This window comes from Cryphonectria parasitica, assembly GCF_011745365.1.
Source record: "Cryphonectria parasitica EP155 unplaced genomic scaffold M406scaffold_10, whole genome shotgun sequence".
NCBI lineage: Eukaryota > Fungi > Ascomycota > Sordariomycetes > Diaporthales > Cryphonectriaceae > Cryphonectria > Cryphonectria parasitica.
In genome coordinates, this window is record NW_024468918.1 from 730,502 (window position 1) to 749,588 (window position 19,087).

At 31.8% G+C, this 19,087-nt stretch overlaps 1 protein-coding gene across 1 annotated transcript; it reads left to right on the top strand.

Annotated features, from left to right (window-relative positions):
• Nucleotides 1–17,563: 17,563 nt before the first annotated feature.
• M406DRAFT_269438 (uncharacterized protein) lies at nt 17,564–17,758 on the top strand (the record flags this gene model as incomplete). The annotated part of the gene is made up of 1 exon (XM_040918007.1): nt 17,564–17,758. A coding segment is annotated over one exon (195 nt), but the record flags the coding sequence as incomplete, so codon positions are not given.
• Between the last annotated feature and the right edge of the window lie 1,329 nt (nt 17,759–19,087).

Genomic DNA, 19,087 nt, shown 5'->3' on the forward strand with positions numbered 1-19,087 from the left:
TTTAGCAGAGTATTTGATTCATAAAAAGTATAAGATTTTGAGTGAGAAGGCTGAGACAGAGTTAGCAAATGCTGCTGCTCTACAAGCCTTATTAGCATTGCAAGCTCGTTTTGATTGTGCACGGAAATAGCAAAAGCTGTTAGAGGAATGTGCTGCAGAAATGATTCGTTGTGGTTTCAATTTCTTGAAGGGGTTTGCTGATGAGGAGGATTGCAGTTTTTGTAAAGAGAAGACTTATCTAATATTTCAGAGATATCTTGAGATTATTGATTGGAGTTTCTTAGCTCTTAATCCTAGCATATTTAGTTAGCTTTCTCTTCTGAAAAGTGAAACTGCAGCACCTGATTCTTGTTTCGGAATAAAGAGATCTTAAATAATAATTTCTATTATCATTATAATGCTAAAATAACTGCTAATAATATAATAATAGAATTAAGGCTAGTTTTTGTTTTTCAGTATTTTATTAATTTTTCTATAGCATTTCCAATATTCTTTTGCAATTCCTATAAGTTTTCGCTTGCTAAGTAATCTTTTTACTTGATAAGGTATTTGAGCATATTGTTATTGCTTCTGTATTTGAGAATCTTTTCTATCTTGTATTCTGATTTATTATCTTCAACTTTCACAGTATTATCTATTAATATTTCTTTTGCTGCTAGTTTTAGTAGCAAGATATGAAAAACCGAGTATATCTTCATTTCGTAAGATAGTGCAAGTTTGTAGTTAATGTTAGGGCTTGTATGCGCACAAAGGAAATAGGTAGCCCTTGCGACCCCTGGTGGCGGTCCAGAGCTGCTGCAAGAGCTTCGCTCCGAAGCAGCGCTCTCGTACGATGCTGCATAGCCATCAGGCCATTATCATCCCATCTAGTCCAGGCCAATTGTATACATAAGGGAAAGGGGAACAACAGATCCAGCAGCGAAAAAGAGAAGAAGGAAGATAGGTTCAGTAGTTCCTTTGAATGAAAACATCAACAGAGCAGCTTGAGAGCAGCTCATACTCCTTTACCTCACTTGTATGCTCTTTTTACTCTAACAAATCTGAACCTTCTACCCTTTCCCGGAAAGTAAGCTGTTAGGAGTGAGAATAGCTCCGGTTATACGAAGCAGCAGCGCTGCTCCAGAGCAATAACTATAACGAGCCAGCAACTCCGATCCCTTACAAACCCTAAGCTAACTCCCTTCTCAAACCCTCCCTCCAAGCTTGAACCCAGGTCTAGCTCACGAGAACTCCTTGCTCGAGGCATCAGCAGATATAGCTGGATTGCAATGCTAGGAATGCAAGCTCGATTATCAGTTAGAAGAAGAGAAGATATAGCAGCAGCTAAGAAGCAAGCGTGCTCGCTTAATACTACTCCAGAGCAGCAATATCAGCCCGGAGCCCTAGCCAGCTAGCTTTAGCTCTCTTAGCACCCTTCCTGTGCTGATCCCTTCAGAGGCACTCTCAATAGCGCCTGCACAGCTATATTGCAGCTTGCTAGCTCTTATATATAAGAGGGGATTGTATATGGAGTTGAAGATGTTTTTATACAATCTGCAGTACTATTTCAATATCTGCTGCTTAATTAATGAAGCGGATAAGATGGAATATACAGTATACTGCTTGAAAAACAATTCCAAGCAGGATTGGATCAACTATATCGCTTACCAGGAGAAGGAACAGCATAAGCTTATTCTTATCATCTTTGAAGAACTCGAGTTCTTTCTGAAGAACCAGTTAGCCAATCCTACTATCTGCACTATTACTGCTGCAGCAACGCTTGCAAGCATTGCTCAAAGCAAGAGCAAATCAGTAATAAGCTTCGTATGCTAGTACCAGAAAGCAGAGCTTGAATCTTCCTATTCTAATACTAAGCAACACTATATAATAGCTATTCTTATACGTTTCAGACTAGAGATTCGTATTGCTATTAGTATGCAGATAATGCTTCTAAGCAGCTGAAATGCTCTGATTAGCTTAGTATAATGTATTGAATCCGCTTAAGGGATAGTTGCTAACTCTCAACCTGCTATCAAGATGCTCCTAAGCAGCAGCTCAGGAACTGCTATCCTCTTATATTATAGCTATTATAGCTATAGCAAGTTAAGCTATATAGCAAGGAACTGCACAGCTCTGCATAGTTCTCAGGCACTTCTCCTTACAAGCACTCAAGCTTCATCAATGCATCCTCAGATAGTTAATAATAACTTTGCCTGCTGTTACAACTATTAGAAAACAAGCCATTTTGCTAATCTATGCTCAGAGCCTCAACGAAACATCTGTTATACCTGCAATAAGCCAGGCCACTATAGTTCCAGTTGCTTAGAAGCAGAATGTTGAATTTGCAGAAAGAAGAAGCATACAGCAAACAGCTGCAAGCAAGCTAACAAGATAGCAACAGCTATGCAATAGAGCTGAGGAAATGCTGAGCGGAAGCTTCGCTAGCTCACTATTCATGCAAAGCTGTTGCTCGGAAATAAAAGAAAGCATATATATGAATTAGTTGACTTGGAAGCAGAGGAGAACCTGATCAACCGCTGCTTAGCTGAAGCTCTAGCGCAGAACCAACCTTTTGAAGCATGCTTCAGGCTCATCTCAATTAACTAAAGAGCTATCATCACATATAGCAGCTGCTCTATTAATATAAAGATTATAGATAGCTTAGGAATATTCAGGAAGCAGCGCTATTACTTTGTAATAGCAGATATTAGCTAGCTCAGCCTGATTCTGAGATTCTCGTAGCTTAAGATCATTAATCCGATAATATAATAGGATATGAAGCAATAAAGATTTCCTTTCTAGCACTCCCAGATTCAGCTCTGCACTATAGCGAAAGAGCTTGAGAGAGCAAGAGTTGCTTTTGCAGCATATTACTACCCAAGCTTACCAAACCTACTCCTCGAGGCTGAGCCAGAAGATGTAGCGCTAGAGCTGCGCTTGCTCTCTAAGTACTGCAACTTTATTAATCTATATATAGAGAAAGCATTAAAGTTGCTTGTACTTCATACTGATATCGATTATTGTATCAAGCTTGAAGAGAAAGCAAGACTGCTCTGGGAGCTTTTGTATGCTCTCTCTGCAGCTGAATTAGAAGTGCTTAGAAAATACTTGGAGAAGATGCTAGCTAGAGAATGAATTCAACTCTTAATCAGCCCTGCTAATGCATTTATACTATTTATACTAAAGAAAGGAAACAAGCTATGCTTCTGTATAAACTATAGAGCATTAAATCGAATTATATGCAAGAATTATATCTTATTGCTTTTGATTGCTGAGATTCTTGATTGATTAAGCTATATACAAATCTATATTAAGCTCAATCTTAAGGATGTATACTATCAGCTTCGAATCCGTAAAGAAAACGAGTGGAAAACTGCCTTCCATACGAAATACAGCTATTTCGAATACTATATTCTGCTCTTTGGCTTTATCAACACCCCAGCTACATTCCAAGCATATATTAACAAAGCGCTAGCAGGCTTAGTAAATATAATCTGCATTATCTATCTGAATAATATTCTAATCTATAATAATAATGCTAAACAGCATATAAGCTATATTCAAGAGATTTTGAAGCAGCTATAGTAATGAAAGCTATATCTCAATCTGAGAAAGTATAAGTTTAATATACAATAGATGAAATTCCTGAGCTTTGTAATATTCTCAGAAGAAATCAGTATAAACAAGAAGCGCATTATAGCTATTATACAGTAGCTGCTTCTGCATACTGTTTGCAATATTCAGATATTTCTTGAATTTACTGAATTCTACTATCAATTTATATAGAACTACTTCAAAGTTGCTATATTATTAATTGATTTTTTGCAAAGCAGCAGTATAGATATAATTGCATTCTCAAATTGTGCTTGAATAGCTTTCAAGATTCTAATCATGCTCTTTATAACAGCTCTATTGCTATACTATTACAATGCTGCATTACTAATAAGGATTGAAACGAATGCTTCTGCTTTCGCTATAGAAGCTGTGCTAGCTTAGCTGTTTCAAAGCTGCTAGTATTCAATTGCCTTTCATTCAAAGAAGCTCTCTTCAACAGAAATATAATATAGCATAAGAAATATCAAGCTGTTAGCTATTATAAATGTTATATCAAACTAGCAGTATTATTTATTATATCTGCTTAAGCTTATACTCATTCTTACAAACTATCTCAACTTGCAATACTAGAAGACTAAACAGAAGCTATCTGCCTGCTAGTTGCACTAGCTGAACAATCTCAGCATATATAACCTCATCATCCAATACCATTCCAGCAAGTTCAATCTAGCTAATGGATTATTCAAGCAGCTAGATCACTAGAAGAGAGAGAAAGCTGAGCAGAAGCTGCAAAGCTCCAGCAATTTCATTACAATAGAGAATCTAAAGAATTAGAAAGAATCTTATATTAGTTATATTCGAAGAGTAAGAGTAAAGCAAGCAGCAGATCTGAATATCTCCTGTTTTCGAGTATATGCTCTTTGCTATTCAAGCAAGAGCGCAGAGTTTGAGCAGATAGCAGATCTGAATATCTTCTGTTTTCAAGAGTATGCTCTTCACTATTCAAGCGAAAGTGCAGAGTTGAAACGGAGTATCCGCTTAGCAACTAATATTGCTTGAATATTGAATTGCAAACTAACTACTCTTCTGCGCTTAGCAGTAGAGCGAAGCATAGCAATAGCGCTGGAGCAGCTTGCAGAGCTAATAAGAGCGCATCTGCTATAATTATAACAAGAAAATGTTTTTATTCAGATGAAAGCTTAATGCAAGAAGCGAATATGCAGCTCTACAGCTAATATAGAGCTATAGCAAGTTATCAAGAGCTTGCTATGCTTCAGAGAATGTATATTTGTGCTAAACTATTTATTAATTTGCAAGAAGCTTTTGAAAGTATACTATGATAATTCAATAGCTAGCTATCTCAATATAGCTAAATTTACTAAGATGATTTCTTATTATTACTATTAAAATGTATTAGTTAAGAATATAAAGAAGCATATTAATACATATACAGTATGCTAGCAGATAAAAACGAGGAAACAATGCTTATATAGCTTGCTTAGTTTCTTATCACTAGCAACTTGCTTATAAGCTGAGATATTAATAAACTTTATCACTAATCTGCTTGAATTCATCAGTTTTTATAATAAAGCTTATAATGCTATTCTAATGATTATCAACAGATATTCGAAGTATACTCTGTATATTCTAATAATAATACAGCTTACAAACAGCAGCTTAGCAGATATTATACTATAGTATGTATATTAGTTCTACAGTATTCCTGAGAGCATTATATCAAATAGAGAGAGCTTCTTTACAAGCTACTTCTGAACTAACTTCTGCTTCCATCTGAGAATCAAGCAATACTTAAGCACTGCATTTCATCTTCAAATAGATAAATAGATCAAGCAGCAGAATTAGAACTTCGAACAATACTTCCATATTTATTACAGCCTTTCTCAAGCAAATTGAATGCAGCACCTACTCCTTGCATAGATAGTATATAACAGCGCAAACTATAGCGAAATAGAATCATTACTTGCTATATTGCTTTACAGATTCCAACTAACAAAACCAATAAATATTAATATGCAGCGCTCAAGCTACATTTCCAAGATTTCAGAGCAGCTCAAAAATCTTGCTAAAGCTTATAAGAAAGCTCAGAAAAGCTTCAACTATGCAAGATAAGTATATATCAGATAATATAACAAATGCTATACTAATAAAAGATTCTCCTTTAGCAATCTTATTCTTGTTTCAGCTAAACATTTATACTAAAAAAACGTTAATAATAAACTAGCAAACAAATATCTTAGCTCTTTTTAAGTACTGAAGATCATAAGAGTATATAGACTAGCATACAAGCTTGAATTGCTAGCGAAATACAAGGTTTATAATATCTTTCCAATCATAGCTCTAAAGAATTTTAATAAACAAGATAGAAAAGAGCTCGAGGCGCATTCTGATATTAATCTCGAGAAAGAAGCGTATTGGAAGATGAAAGCTATTCTAGCATACCGAGAGCTATCTAGGAATTGCTAATTCCTCATACATTGGAAGGAATATAGCAGCAATAAGAATTCATGAGAACTATAAGCATTTATTGATAATAAACTATTGATCAAAGAATACGAAGTACAGTTAAAGCAGTAATAATGCAGCGCAGAAGCTGCTTAGTTTTCAATTGGAAAACTAAAAACTCTTATATAGCTTATCCACTCGAGAAGTTAGCAATGCTTCTGCATTGTAACAATCAGTGCTAGTTATTTCTTATGCTGTAAAAGTATGCTCACTTACTCAGAGTTTTTAAAGAGATTATCCTTCCTCTTCAGAAGCCGCCTCAGAGAGCTTGCAAGCCGCCTCAGCTAATATCTCCAGAGCGCTGATACTGCGCTGGAGCAGTAACATCAACTCCTTGCTCAAAACGGGGATAGGAAACGCACTGATTACTAGCGCAGAAGCAGCGCTTACAGAATGCATCAGCTAGAGGATATCTTGCAAGTCCTCGTTAGTCAGCTCTCAACCAAAAGCACATGCATCATTCAGAGCTAAGCCTGCTTCATATAGAAGCTATAGCAGCTTGTAAGCAATGCGGAAGACAAGAGAGAGCAGGGATAATACTACTTATAGAGTAGCAAGGATGATTATTGCTAGCATATCGAAAACAACAAGCATTAGAATCTATGATGAGTTAGCATGAGGAATAGTAGGATAGCAATAAGAAAGCTTGCTTATCTATTTAATTCTAGCATTGGATATTCAGCTTCTGGATGTAGCAGTGCATGTACTCCTGGCACCAGCCTGCTGAAGGGCGTACTGCATTCAGCTCTGCAGGAATCTTCTTCCTCTTGATAGCCTAACAATATTAATACAACGCTATATATACAGTATATCTGAGTACTCACAGAGGCTGTAAGAGTGACGGGAGGAGGGACCCCCGGGGAGGGAGTTGCAAGGGACTCGGGCGGAGGCGAGAGAGAGGGCGAGAGCGAGGGCGAGGGAGAGGCCCTCTTGCGCTTCTTGCTGGCAGGGGCCTTGCAGCCACTACGCCGACCGCTGCAGCGGCTACAAGAAGGAGGGAATGAGAGAGCAGTGGGGATATCAGAGAGCAGAGAGTGGCGGGGAGAGAGTATCGCGTTAACAGCACTGGAGAAGGCATTGCTAGCTTCCGAAGCCTTAGGAGCAGTCTAACTCTCAGAAACCTCAGAGGCTAGCGCAGCTTTCCCAGATGTATTAATAGCAGTAAAAGAAGACATCTGCAATGAATTAGCTTTTATATAATGCTTCAGAAGATAGAGATATATATATCATGCTGTTGCTGCTATTATTATTATTGTTGCTGCTGCTGCTACTGTAATAGCTAAGGGAAGGGAAAACAGAAAGAGAGAGAGATTCAGGCATGAGAGCGAAATAAGAGATAACAGTGCTCTACTAGCACATACATTCCAAGCAATCCTATTATCTAGCTCTAGAAGCTATTCCGAGATTGCAGTAGTATGAATAACTATACCAAGCTGCACAGTCTTTATAACTACGCTGCATCTGCACTGCGCTAGCGCTGGAGCAACCTTCACAACATCACATAACTTACCAGCGGAGAGAAACTTGGCTCTTTAGAGCAAGGCATCCCAACAACAAGAACCAACTGATAAGAGGATTATTAATAAGTATGAAGGGATCTATGGGTTTGCGCGAGAGCAGCTCGGGCGCGTAGTTCCTGGGGACAGAAACCTGGAAGAGAGAGGATTCTGTCAGAGCTTGTATATGCACAAAGGAAATAGGTAGCCTTTGCAATCCCTGGTAGCGGTCCAGAGCTGCTGCAAGGGCTTCGCTCTGAAGCAGTGCTCTCGTACGATGCTGCGTGGCCATTAGGCTATTGTCATCCCATCTAGTCCAGGCCAATTGTGTACATAAGGGAAAGGGGAACAATAGATTCAGCAGCGAAAAAGAGGAGGAGGGAGATAGGTTCAGTAGTTCCTTTGAATGGAAGCATCAACAGAGCGGCTTGGGAGCAGCTTACACCCCTTCACCTCACTTGTGTGCTCTTTTTACCCTGACAGTTAACTAGAGAGATTTTTCGTAGAATTTTGAATAGTTCTAGTTTCTTGTAATCAAGTTTGTTGCTAAGCTTGATTATTTTAATATTTTTGCAAAGTAGGTATACTTTATTTCCTTTCTGTAGGATTAGTTTCTTAATTCTTTTGAAGTTTGCATAGTATATTATTTGTTCTTGAACAAATTGTAGTTCTAACTGAAGTTTTTCTTGAATCTTCTTGATTTTTCTAATTCTTTTGTTTGCAGCTTCTGCATCTACTTCTTGCAATGCCTTGTAATAAGCTATTAAATTGTATCTATAGAGTATAAAGAATAGTGATTTCTTTATTATGCTTATATTCATGCTATTATAAGCAAACTATATAAAAAGCAATAGATTAATTCAATTATTCTATTCCTGGTTAATATAGTATTATAAGTACTGTTTAATAATCTGATTTATTCTTTCTGTTTGTTCATCTATTTGCAAGTAGAATGCTATAAACATTCTGTAATATATTCCAAGCTGTTTCATAAGTAAAGTTCAAAACTTTGAATTGAACTTTCTATTTCTATTAGAGATTACTTCTTCTAGTATGCTGTAGTTAGCAATGATTATTCTGAGAAATGCATATGCGAGTTCTTCTGCTGTACTGCTTTTCTTATAGAGAAGAAAATAAGCATATTTACTCAGTTTGCAAATTACTATTAGAATGCTATTATATTGCATCTTAGTTAAAGATTCTTGTAAGAAAGATAGCTTGATAATAAAGTTTAGATTAATAGATTGCTAAATAATTATAAGTATTAGTAGGAAGTATAGTAGTTTGTAAAGCTTATATCTTTCTGTTTTATTCTTCTTGCAGCTATTGTATTATTATAAGATATTCTTAATTCTTTTTCTAAAGCTTAATAGATTTTAGTATTTTTTGATATATTTATAAATTGCTCTAATTCTCTGATATTCATATGCTAATATGCTGTATATATCTTTAATATATTTATTTTGTTTATCTGGAATTATTAATTCTAAATCTTTTTCTGAAGATTTAATTCTAAAAGCAGCATTCAGTTCTCTGTACGCATTAACAAGATTTCCCAACTTGTTTTAAGCAAAGATATTCTATATATCTGAGGAATCTGTATTTCGATAATCTGATCTTCTGCTAAGAGCATTTGCTTATCTGTTTTCTGAGCTTTTGTAATATACAATCTTGAAGTCGAATTGTAAAAGAAATTCTGCTTATCTAACTTGTTATTTATTCAAAACTTTGATTGTTATAAATGTAGTTAGATTTTTGTAATCTGAGCGCATTATGATTGGATGCTATATACTAATGAGATAGTATTGCTATTTCTCAAAGGCTTTTATTATTGCTATAAGCTTCTGATTAGAGATTCTGTAATTGATTTCTAGCTCGTTCAATTTCTTCAAGAAGTTGCTTACAATTCTTAAACATTCTTAATCATTTTGCTAATCAAGTTATTCTCCGAGTATATATCCTAATATATCAGTTTCAATTTCAAAAGGCTTGTATTATAACTCATCCAACATGCAGATCATCAGCCAGAATACCCGGAACAACTGTTCGAAAAGACAGAGAAGAATTCAATATCTTAAAAACTAAAGCTTACATAAGCAAGAATTAGGATTACAGAATCAGAATGGATCAGTAGCTGATCTATAGTAATCCGGATCAGTTGGATTATTCAGATAATCCAAGAAATCTAATAACCAATACTACTAACAGAACTGAAAAGCTGAATATATAAGAATATATTCATTCCCATTAAATAAATCTTATATATAGCTTTTCAGTTATTAATCTAAGTATTCAGTTTTATATACTAAATAGCTCCAAAGATAATAAATACTTGTATTACTTATTAAAACTTGTATAGTTCTGTATTCAAGAACTTGATATTTTAATACTGCTCTTATTAGCATAAATCTCTTTGTATATTTAGAAATCTTTGGATTGCTATAGTACTTATTACATTTTAATAACTCTTATTCAAGAATGGTTCAGTATTACTTCTTAAGCAATATAGAATATAATAGCTTTTCTAGAAATCTCTTTATTCTTATATACCCCTACTTAGAAAGAACTAATTAATTAGATATATCAGCTTATTCAGTATATTCAGAATCTACGCAAACAATAGCAGGCTTAGAGCGCTATTATTGCTAACTAGCAAGCTTAGCTAGCTTAACAAGCTCAGCAGACACAATTTACTTCTATAATTACTAGTAGTGCTGAGAAAGCATATAAGATGAACAAATCTGCTATATATAATAGCAATCAAAAGATGCTATATAGATTTCTTATCTACTGCAAAGCATATTTCCTGTATTACAAGACTCAGTTTACTAAGAAATCTGAGAAAATTATTCTTATAGAAACTCATTTCGAAAAGAATGCTCTTATCTAATACAAGCCTTCTCTATACAATTACTTGAAGTATCAGAATAATTCCGATATATATACTCAGAGTACTAAGAATATATTTAATTCTTTTAAAAGCTTTAAGAAAGCTTTCAAAGAAATCTTTGATAATTCTAACGAAGAATATACTACAGCTTAGCAGCTCATAAATCTTAAGCAAACTAAATCAGCTTCTACTTATATAATTAGATTTAAGCAATTCTTAGCACAACTTCCATAGAAAGATAAGAATCTTATAAAGTATTATTATAAGAAATTCAAGAATAATATTAAAAATGAAATCTTCAAGTAGAATTAGCTAGAAAACTTTGCAATATTCTCTAATCAAGCTATCTGCATTAATAACTATCTATATGAATAATGAATAAAGAAGTTTAAGAAGAAAGAAAGCTAGATTTAGAGATTTCCAGCTAATATAAGCAAGAAACTCCAAAATAAGAATAGCAGTTGATATAGCAGTATAGCTTAGAATAGCATTATACATGCTAATTTTATGGAACTTAATATAGCTAATAAGCAGTATAGCAAGAAGAATAGTATTACTTGCTATAACTGCAATAAATAAGAATATATAGCATGCAATTGCTATTAATTCTAGAAAAATAAATAGCAATTAGTTTAGAAAGAATGCTAGATAAATATTACTTAATAATAAGAATTCAATTAATTGAGCAAAAACATTCTCTTGAAGCAAGTATTGAACTCTATTAATTATGAAAGTTTTAGCTGAATATTCTATTATAATAATAATTGCTTAATATATCTTTCGAGTAAGAAAGATTTAGAATAATTCTCTTAGAAACCTAAGCGCTATAAGCAGATAGCAACAGCAGAGCGAGGGTATATGCTCAGCACAACTACGAGCAGCAACAACTTGAACTGCTCTGATATTACTGAACAAAGTATTCAGGCACTGGAGAAAGAGCTTAATAATAATGCTCTTCGCTATTCCTTATCATCTGTACTAGATACTATAATCAGAGAAATGAATAAAGGATAATACTCTCTTAGTTATTAGTATAAATATCTAAATAATACTGAAAATGCTTTTCAAGCAATGGAAAGATTAAGCTAGAACGAATAATCTAATGATTTATTGAAATTTCCTGTAAACAATAAATTCAAGAAATCTATAAGAAAGTTTCCCTTCAGTATTGAATAAAATAAGAAAACAACATGAATTGAATATTTTGTTTATAAAATAGAACTAGAGAAGCTCTTTATCTGCATTTCCTTGCAGAATATTGAAGTATAAGAAAATGAGAACTTTCGAATTAGCTTACTTTACAATCTATATTACGAACTAGCTTGAATCTCCTGCATTTATTATAGCTGCAGAATGCATTTCTCAGATAAAGTATAATATAAATAGTTTTCTATTAGAGAACTAGAATAAATTCTTTAAGCTATTAAAGAATAGAAACTCTGCTTTAGAGAGATTTTCAATAGATAATACTATAATGTATATATTGAACTATTAGATAACTGCTTTATGCAATATATAAATAAAAAAATAAAATAATAGTAGTATAAAATAATACTCTATATAATTTATATCAATAACAAGATTTGCAATTAGCATTAACAGAAGAAAGATTAGAAATAATAATAATATAAGCAAAAGCAAGCTAAGAAGCTTGCTTGAGAAGCAGCAAAGCAAGCTTAGAAGAATAAGCAGTTCTCAATAAACTCAAAAGAACAGAATTGCTTGTAAAAGAACTGCAGATGATTAGACTGGAATAGTTCCTATATAGAGCTTTCAAAGCAGATTATACTCATATTAAGTTTAATATATACATTCAAGAATATAAATACAGCATACTATTAAATAGTAGCGCTTAGAGAAACTTTATATTTCTATATATCATTAATCAAGCATAACTACAATGGAAATGAAAGAGATATTTATATACTCTCAGTATTATAGAAGAACAATCTATTGTATATAACTAAGAAGTAATCAATAAGAAAACTAATTATCTATCTATCTTAATTCAGAAGCATGCAATCTAGATTTCTTTTGATATTACAGATATAGCATAGTATAAGCTGATTATAAAACTTTCATAGCTTAAAGAGCATAATTCTCAAATCAATTGAACTACTAGCTAGATCTTATAAGAACAAGCTATATTCAGAGAGATAGTTATAATCAATAATGCAGAATCAAAGCTAGTAATTAAAGAATATTCAGGAAAAGAAGCTTTATACAATTTCATATATACTTTCAAGTTAGCAGAGCTAGCAGTTTAAGAAGAAGAATCTAGTAATAAGCGAATTCAAATAGTGCTAGAATGCTAATAAATTAGCAAAATAATAGAAGCGAGATTCTCAGCAAGTTAGTTTGCTCTGAAGCAATAAGGAAAAGCTTTAGAATGTAAATTGTAGAATTATATAGGAAAAAACTCGAAATCAGGCTCTCAAGCACTTGGTTCAGCTCGGAGCAAATGCTTAAAGCTCTTGAAAATGCTATCAGAAAAGAAGCATGCTTAACAGTATCTACTGTTTCTTTAGATAGCAGAAATAGCATATGAATCAGAACTAATACTTGCGAACATATTATAAGAATATTACAAATTTAAGAAACTATTTCAGAAAGAATTGAATATAGAATTATCAGAATATAGCTTATATAATTACAAGATTCTGCTATAAGAAGGGAAATAGCTTAAATTCTTCTCTATCTATAAACTGAATAAAGCATAGCTAGAAGCACTTAGGAAGTATTTCAATAAGAACTTTAAGAAAGAATATATATAATCATTGCAATTACTAGCAGAATATTCTATTTTGTTTATATCTAAAAAGAATAGCAAGCTTAGACTATATATTGATTATAAGCAACTTAATGATATTATAATTAAAAACTAATATTTATTACTACTTATCAAGGAATTATAAGATAAGCTGCAAGAAGTATAGTAATTTACAGTTCTAAATCTAAAAGAAGCTTATAATCTAATTAGAATAAAGAAAGAAGAAGAATGGAAAACTGCTTTTAGAACATATTATAAATACTACAAATATTTGATTATACTCTTTAGTTTAATAAATACTTTAGCTTTATTCCAGAAGATAATTAATTATATTCTATATAAGCATCTGAATTAGTTTATAATTGCTTATCTCAATAATATTCTTATTTACTCTTGAATATTAGAAGAATATAAGAAATATATGAAAACAGTATTATAAATGCTTTAGAATATAAAGCTTCTTATAGAATCTACAAAGAGCTATTTTCATATACAAAAAGTTGATTATCTCAAATTCATAATCAAATTAGAATATATCAAGCTACAGAAGAATAAGATAAAAGCTATTAGAAACTAGCTAATTCTCAGAAATATTAGAAATATTAGATCTTTTCTCGAATATATTAACTTCTATAAACAATTTATTAAGAATTATAGCTGAATTGCATACTCTTTTACAAATCTCACTAAAAAAGAATAGCTTTTCAAATAAATCTTCAAAATACAAGAAGCTTTTAATAAGATTATCAGGCATATTATCTCAGAACTAGTTCTATATAAAGCAGATCTCTACAAATCCTTTGAAATTAAAACTAATATATCGAGATATGCATTCAGAGAATAACTTAGCTAGCAAGATAATTAAGAATATCTAAGAATTATAAGCAACTTTTCAAAGAAGTTGAATAGCTTAGAAATCAACTACAGAATTCCTAATTAGAAACTTATAGCAATAATAAAAGCTTTCAAGAAGTAATAATACTATTTTATTAGCATACAATACTCAATTATAGTTTACTCGGATTATAAGAATCTAACTATATTTATAATAATTAAGATTTTGAATAAGCAATAAGTTAGATAAGCAGAATTTCTTTTACAATTCGATTTCAAGATTGTATACTACAAAAGCTTAGAAAATGAATAAGCAGATGCTCTTAGCAGAAGATCAGACTATCAAGATACAGACTCTTTAGATATATAGAATATCTTTGCTTAAGATAAATCAGGAAATCTCGTTAATATATATAGAGAACTGAATACTGCTCTTAGAATCGGATTCTTAGAAAGGAATTCAGAATTAATAATTCCAAATAAACAAGACAACTATATTAAGAATATATATAATATATCAGTATATAAGCATTAGAGAGTTAGAATAATCTATAAATATATTAAAAGATATTGAAATCTATCAGATCTTAGGAAAAGAATTAAAAGCATTTTATAATAATACAATAGCTACAAGAAGAATAAAGTAGAAAGATATAAGCTTTATAAACTACTGCATTCCTTATTAATACTTATAACTATTTAGCAATTTATTAGTTTAAACTTTATTACCAAGCTACCTTTCTTATAAGAACTCTTAACTAAGATGCAATGCAATAGCATTCTAGTAATGATTTGCAAACTAAGCAAGTATGCTTATTTTCTTCTCTATAAGGAAAGCAATATAGCAGAGAAACTTGCATATACATTTCTCAGAATGATTATTGCTAATCATAGTATGCTAAAAGAAATAATCTCCGATAGAAATAGAAAGTTTAATTCAAAATTTTGAACTTTGCTTATAAAACAGCTCGGAATATACTATAGAATATCTATAGCATTTCATCTGCAAACAGATAAATAGATAGAAAGAATAAATCAGATTATTGAATAATATCTTCAATACTATATTAACTAGGAATAGAATAACTAAATTAATCTATTGCTTCTTATACAGTTCGCTTATAATAGCGCAGATATAAGCATAATAAAGAAATTATTATTCTTCATATTTTATAAATACAATCCAATAGCTTATTACAAAGCACTGCTAGAAGCAAATATAGAAGCTGCAGATAAAAGAATTAAGAAGATTAAGAAAGTTCAGAAGAAACTCCAATCAGAATTACAATTTATTCAAGAATGAATAATGCAGTATACAAACTCCAAAAGAATTGAGAAACTAATCCTACAGAAGGAAGATAAGATCTACTTACTTCGAAAAAATATTAAAACAACTAGACTTAGCAATAAACTTGATTATAAGAAGTTAGGATTATTCAAAATCTTGCAATAGATTTTCTCAGTTAATTACAAATTAATATTATCTTATGAAATGAGAATATATCCAGTTTTCCACATTTTACTGCTAGAACTAGTAATATAGAAAATATTAATAGATAATATAGCAAAAGTAGAAAATAATAAATCAGAGTATGAGGTAGAGAAGATTTTCAAGCATAGAGGTATAGATAATATAAGGAAATATCTTGTTAAATGGAAAAATTATTCAGCAAGCGAAAATTCTTAGGAACTGCAGAAAAACGTTAAAAATGCTCAGGAAAGAATAGCTGAATATTGGAAAAAGAAAGAAACTACTACTTAAGACCTCTCCGCTCCAGAACGAGAATCAGGCGCTGCAGTTTCACTTTCCAGAAGAAAAGGCTAATCAGATACGCTAGAATCAAGAGCTAAGAAACTCCAGTTAATAATTTCAAGATAATCCTAAAACATCAAACGAGTCTTCTCTTTATGAAGACTGCAATCCTCCTTATCAGCAAACCCCTCCAAGGAATTGAAACTATAACAAATCATTTCTGTAGCACATTCCTTCAACAGCTTTTGCTATTTCTATATACAATCAAGATAAGCCTGCAATGCTAGTAAGGCTTATAGAGCAGCAGCATTTGCTGATTCTGCCTCAGCCTTCTCGCTTAAAATCTTGCACTTTTTACGAATTAAATGCTCTACTGAAGAAGAAAATCAGTAGCTATAAAGAATATCAAGAAACGAAGAAACTAATTAGCAGAAGCTGAGAAACAATCAGTATTACAGCTTTGATTTAGAGAAACATACTTCTTACAACGAGAAGAGTTTTCAGTAAAATAATAGAAAGCTTCTATCTTCTAATAATAAGTATAAACAGGCATTTTAATACCAAAAGCAGAAATAAGCTTAGCAAGATAATAATACTCTTAAGTTTTTACTGAATAACTAGAATACAATTTGTTAATTCTATTTAATATCTTAATTAGAAAAGTATAATTATATATGCAAATAACTTGCTAGAATACTTATGAAAGATTGTTAGAAATAATAATTAATAGAAGAAAGATGATATTATAACTTATCTAATATGCAGATTACTAGCTAGAATATCCGAAATAACTATTCGGAAAGATAGAAAAGAATTCAATATCTTAAAAACTAAGGCTTATATAAGCAAGAATTAGAATTACAGAATTAGAATAAATCAGTAGCTGATTCATGATAATCTGAATCAATTGGATTACTCAGATAATCCAAGGAATTCAACAATCAATACTACTAATAGGATTAAAGAGCTGAATATATAAGAACATATTTATTCCTATTAGATAGATCTCGTATATAGCTCTTCAGTTATCAATCTAAGTATTCAGTTTCATATACTGAGTAGCTTCAAAAGCAGTAATGTTATAACTCATCCAACATGCAGGTTACAGGATAAGCTCCATCAACCAAGGGACCAGGTATCACAACCCAACATCGGATACCAATCAGGATTACATAACCCGAGTTAGAATTACTAGCGCAACTATATCAGCTATGAATATAGTTAATATATTTAGGAAACAACTATGAGGAATCGGAATATAGTTAGGATAGTCAGAACTGAAGAGCTGAATATATAAGAACACATTCATTACTATTAGATAGATTCAGTACATAGCTCTTCAGTTATTAATCTAAGTATTCAGTCTTATATACTGAATAGCTTCAAAAGCAGTAAATACTTGCCTTGCTCATCAGAACTTGTACGGTTCCGTATTCAAGAACTTAATACTTTGATACTGCTCTTGTTAGCATAAATCTTCTCGTGTACTTAGGAATCTTCGAATTGCTGCAATACTCATTACATTTTGATAATTCTTGTTTAAGAACAGTTTAGTATTATTTCCTTGAGCAATACGGAATACAATAGCTTCTCCAGGAATCTCTTTATTCTTGCATATCTCTACTCAGGAAGAACTGATTAATCAGATATACTAGCTTATTCAGCATATTCAGAATCTGTACAAATAACAGCAGGCTCAGAGCGCTATTATTGCTAACTAATAAGCTTAGCTAGCTTAACAAGCTTAGCAGGCGCAATCTATCTCTGCAACTATTAGTGGCGCTGAAAAAGCATATAAGATGAATAAGCCTGCTATGTATAACAGCAATCAAAAGATACTGCATGGATTTCTTATCTACTGCAGAGCGTATTTCTTGCATTACAAGACTCAGTTTATTAAGAAATCTGAGAAAGTTATTCTTGCAGAAACTTATCTTGAAAAGAATGCTCTTATCTGATACAAGCCTTCTCTATACAATCACTTGAAGCATTAGAATAATTCTGATGCATATATTCAAGATACTAAGAATATATTTAATTCTTTTGAAAGCTTTGAGAAAGCTCTTAAGAAAACCTTTGATAATTTCAATAAAGAATATATTATAGCTTAGCAGCTTATAGATCTCAAGCAGACTAAATCAGCTTCTGCTTATACAGTTAGATTCAAGCAATTCTTAGTATAACTCTTGTAAAAAGATAAGAATCTCATGAAATACTATTACAAGGAACTTAAGAATAATGTTAAAGATGAAATTTCTAAGCAGAATTAGCTAGAGAACTTTGCAATATTCTCTAATCAAGCTATCTGCATTAATAACTATTTGTATGAATAATGAATAGAGAAGTTCAAGAAGAAAGAAAGCTAGATTTAGAGATTTTCAGTTAATATAAGCAAGAAACTTCAAAACAAGAATAGCAGTCAATATAGCAATACAGCTTAAAGCAGCATTATATATACTGATTCTATGGAATTCAATGCTGCTAATAAGCAGTATAGCAAGAGGAATAGTATTACTTGCTACAATTGCAACAAATAAGAATACATTACTTGCAACTGCTATTAACTCCGAAAGAACAAATAGCAATCAGTTCAGAAAAGATACTAGATGAATATTGCTTGATAATAGGAATCCAATCAACTGAGCAAAAATACTCTCTTGAAGCAAGTATCGAACTCTATTAATCACAGAAATCTCAGCTGAACATTTTGCTATAACAATAACTGCTTAATATATCTCTTGAATAAGAAAGATTTAGAATAGTTTTCTTAGAAATCTAAATGCTACAAGCAGATAATAATAGCAGAGCAAGAATATATGTTCAGCATAACTACAAGCAGCAACAATTCGAACTACTTTAATATCACTAAACGAAGCATTCAAGCGCTAAAGGAAGAGCTTAATAACAATACTCTTCGCTATTCCTTATTACCTGTATCAAATACTATAACCAGAGAAATGAACAAAGAATAATACTCTCTTGATTATTAATATAAATATTTAAACAATACTGAAAATACTTCTCAAGCAATAGAAAGATTAAGTTAGAATAAACAATCTAATAATTTATTAGAATCTCTTATAAATAATAAACCTAAGAAGCTTATAGAAAGATTCTCCTTCGGTATTGAATAAAACAAGGAAATAATATAAATTGAATATCTTATTTATGGGATAGAATTAGAGAAGCTCTTTATCTGCATCTCCTTGCAGAATATTAAAGTATAAAAAGATAAGAACTCTCAAATCAGCTTACTTTACAATCTATATTATAAACTAGCTTGAATC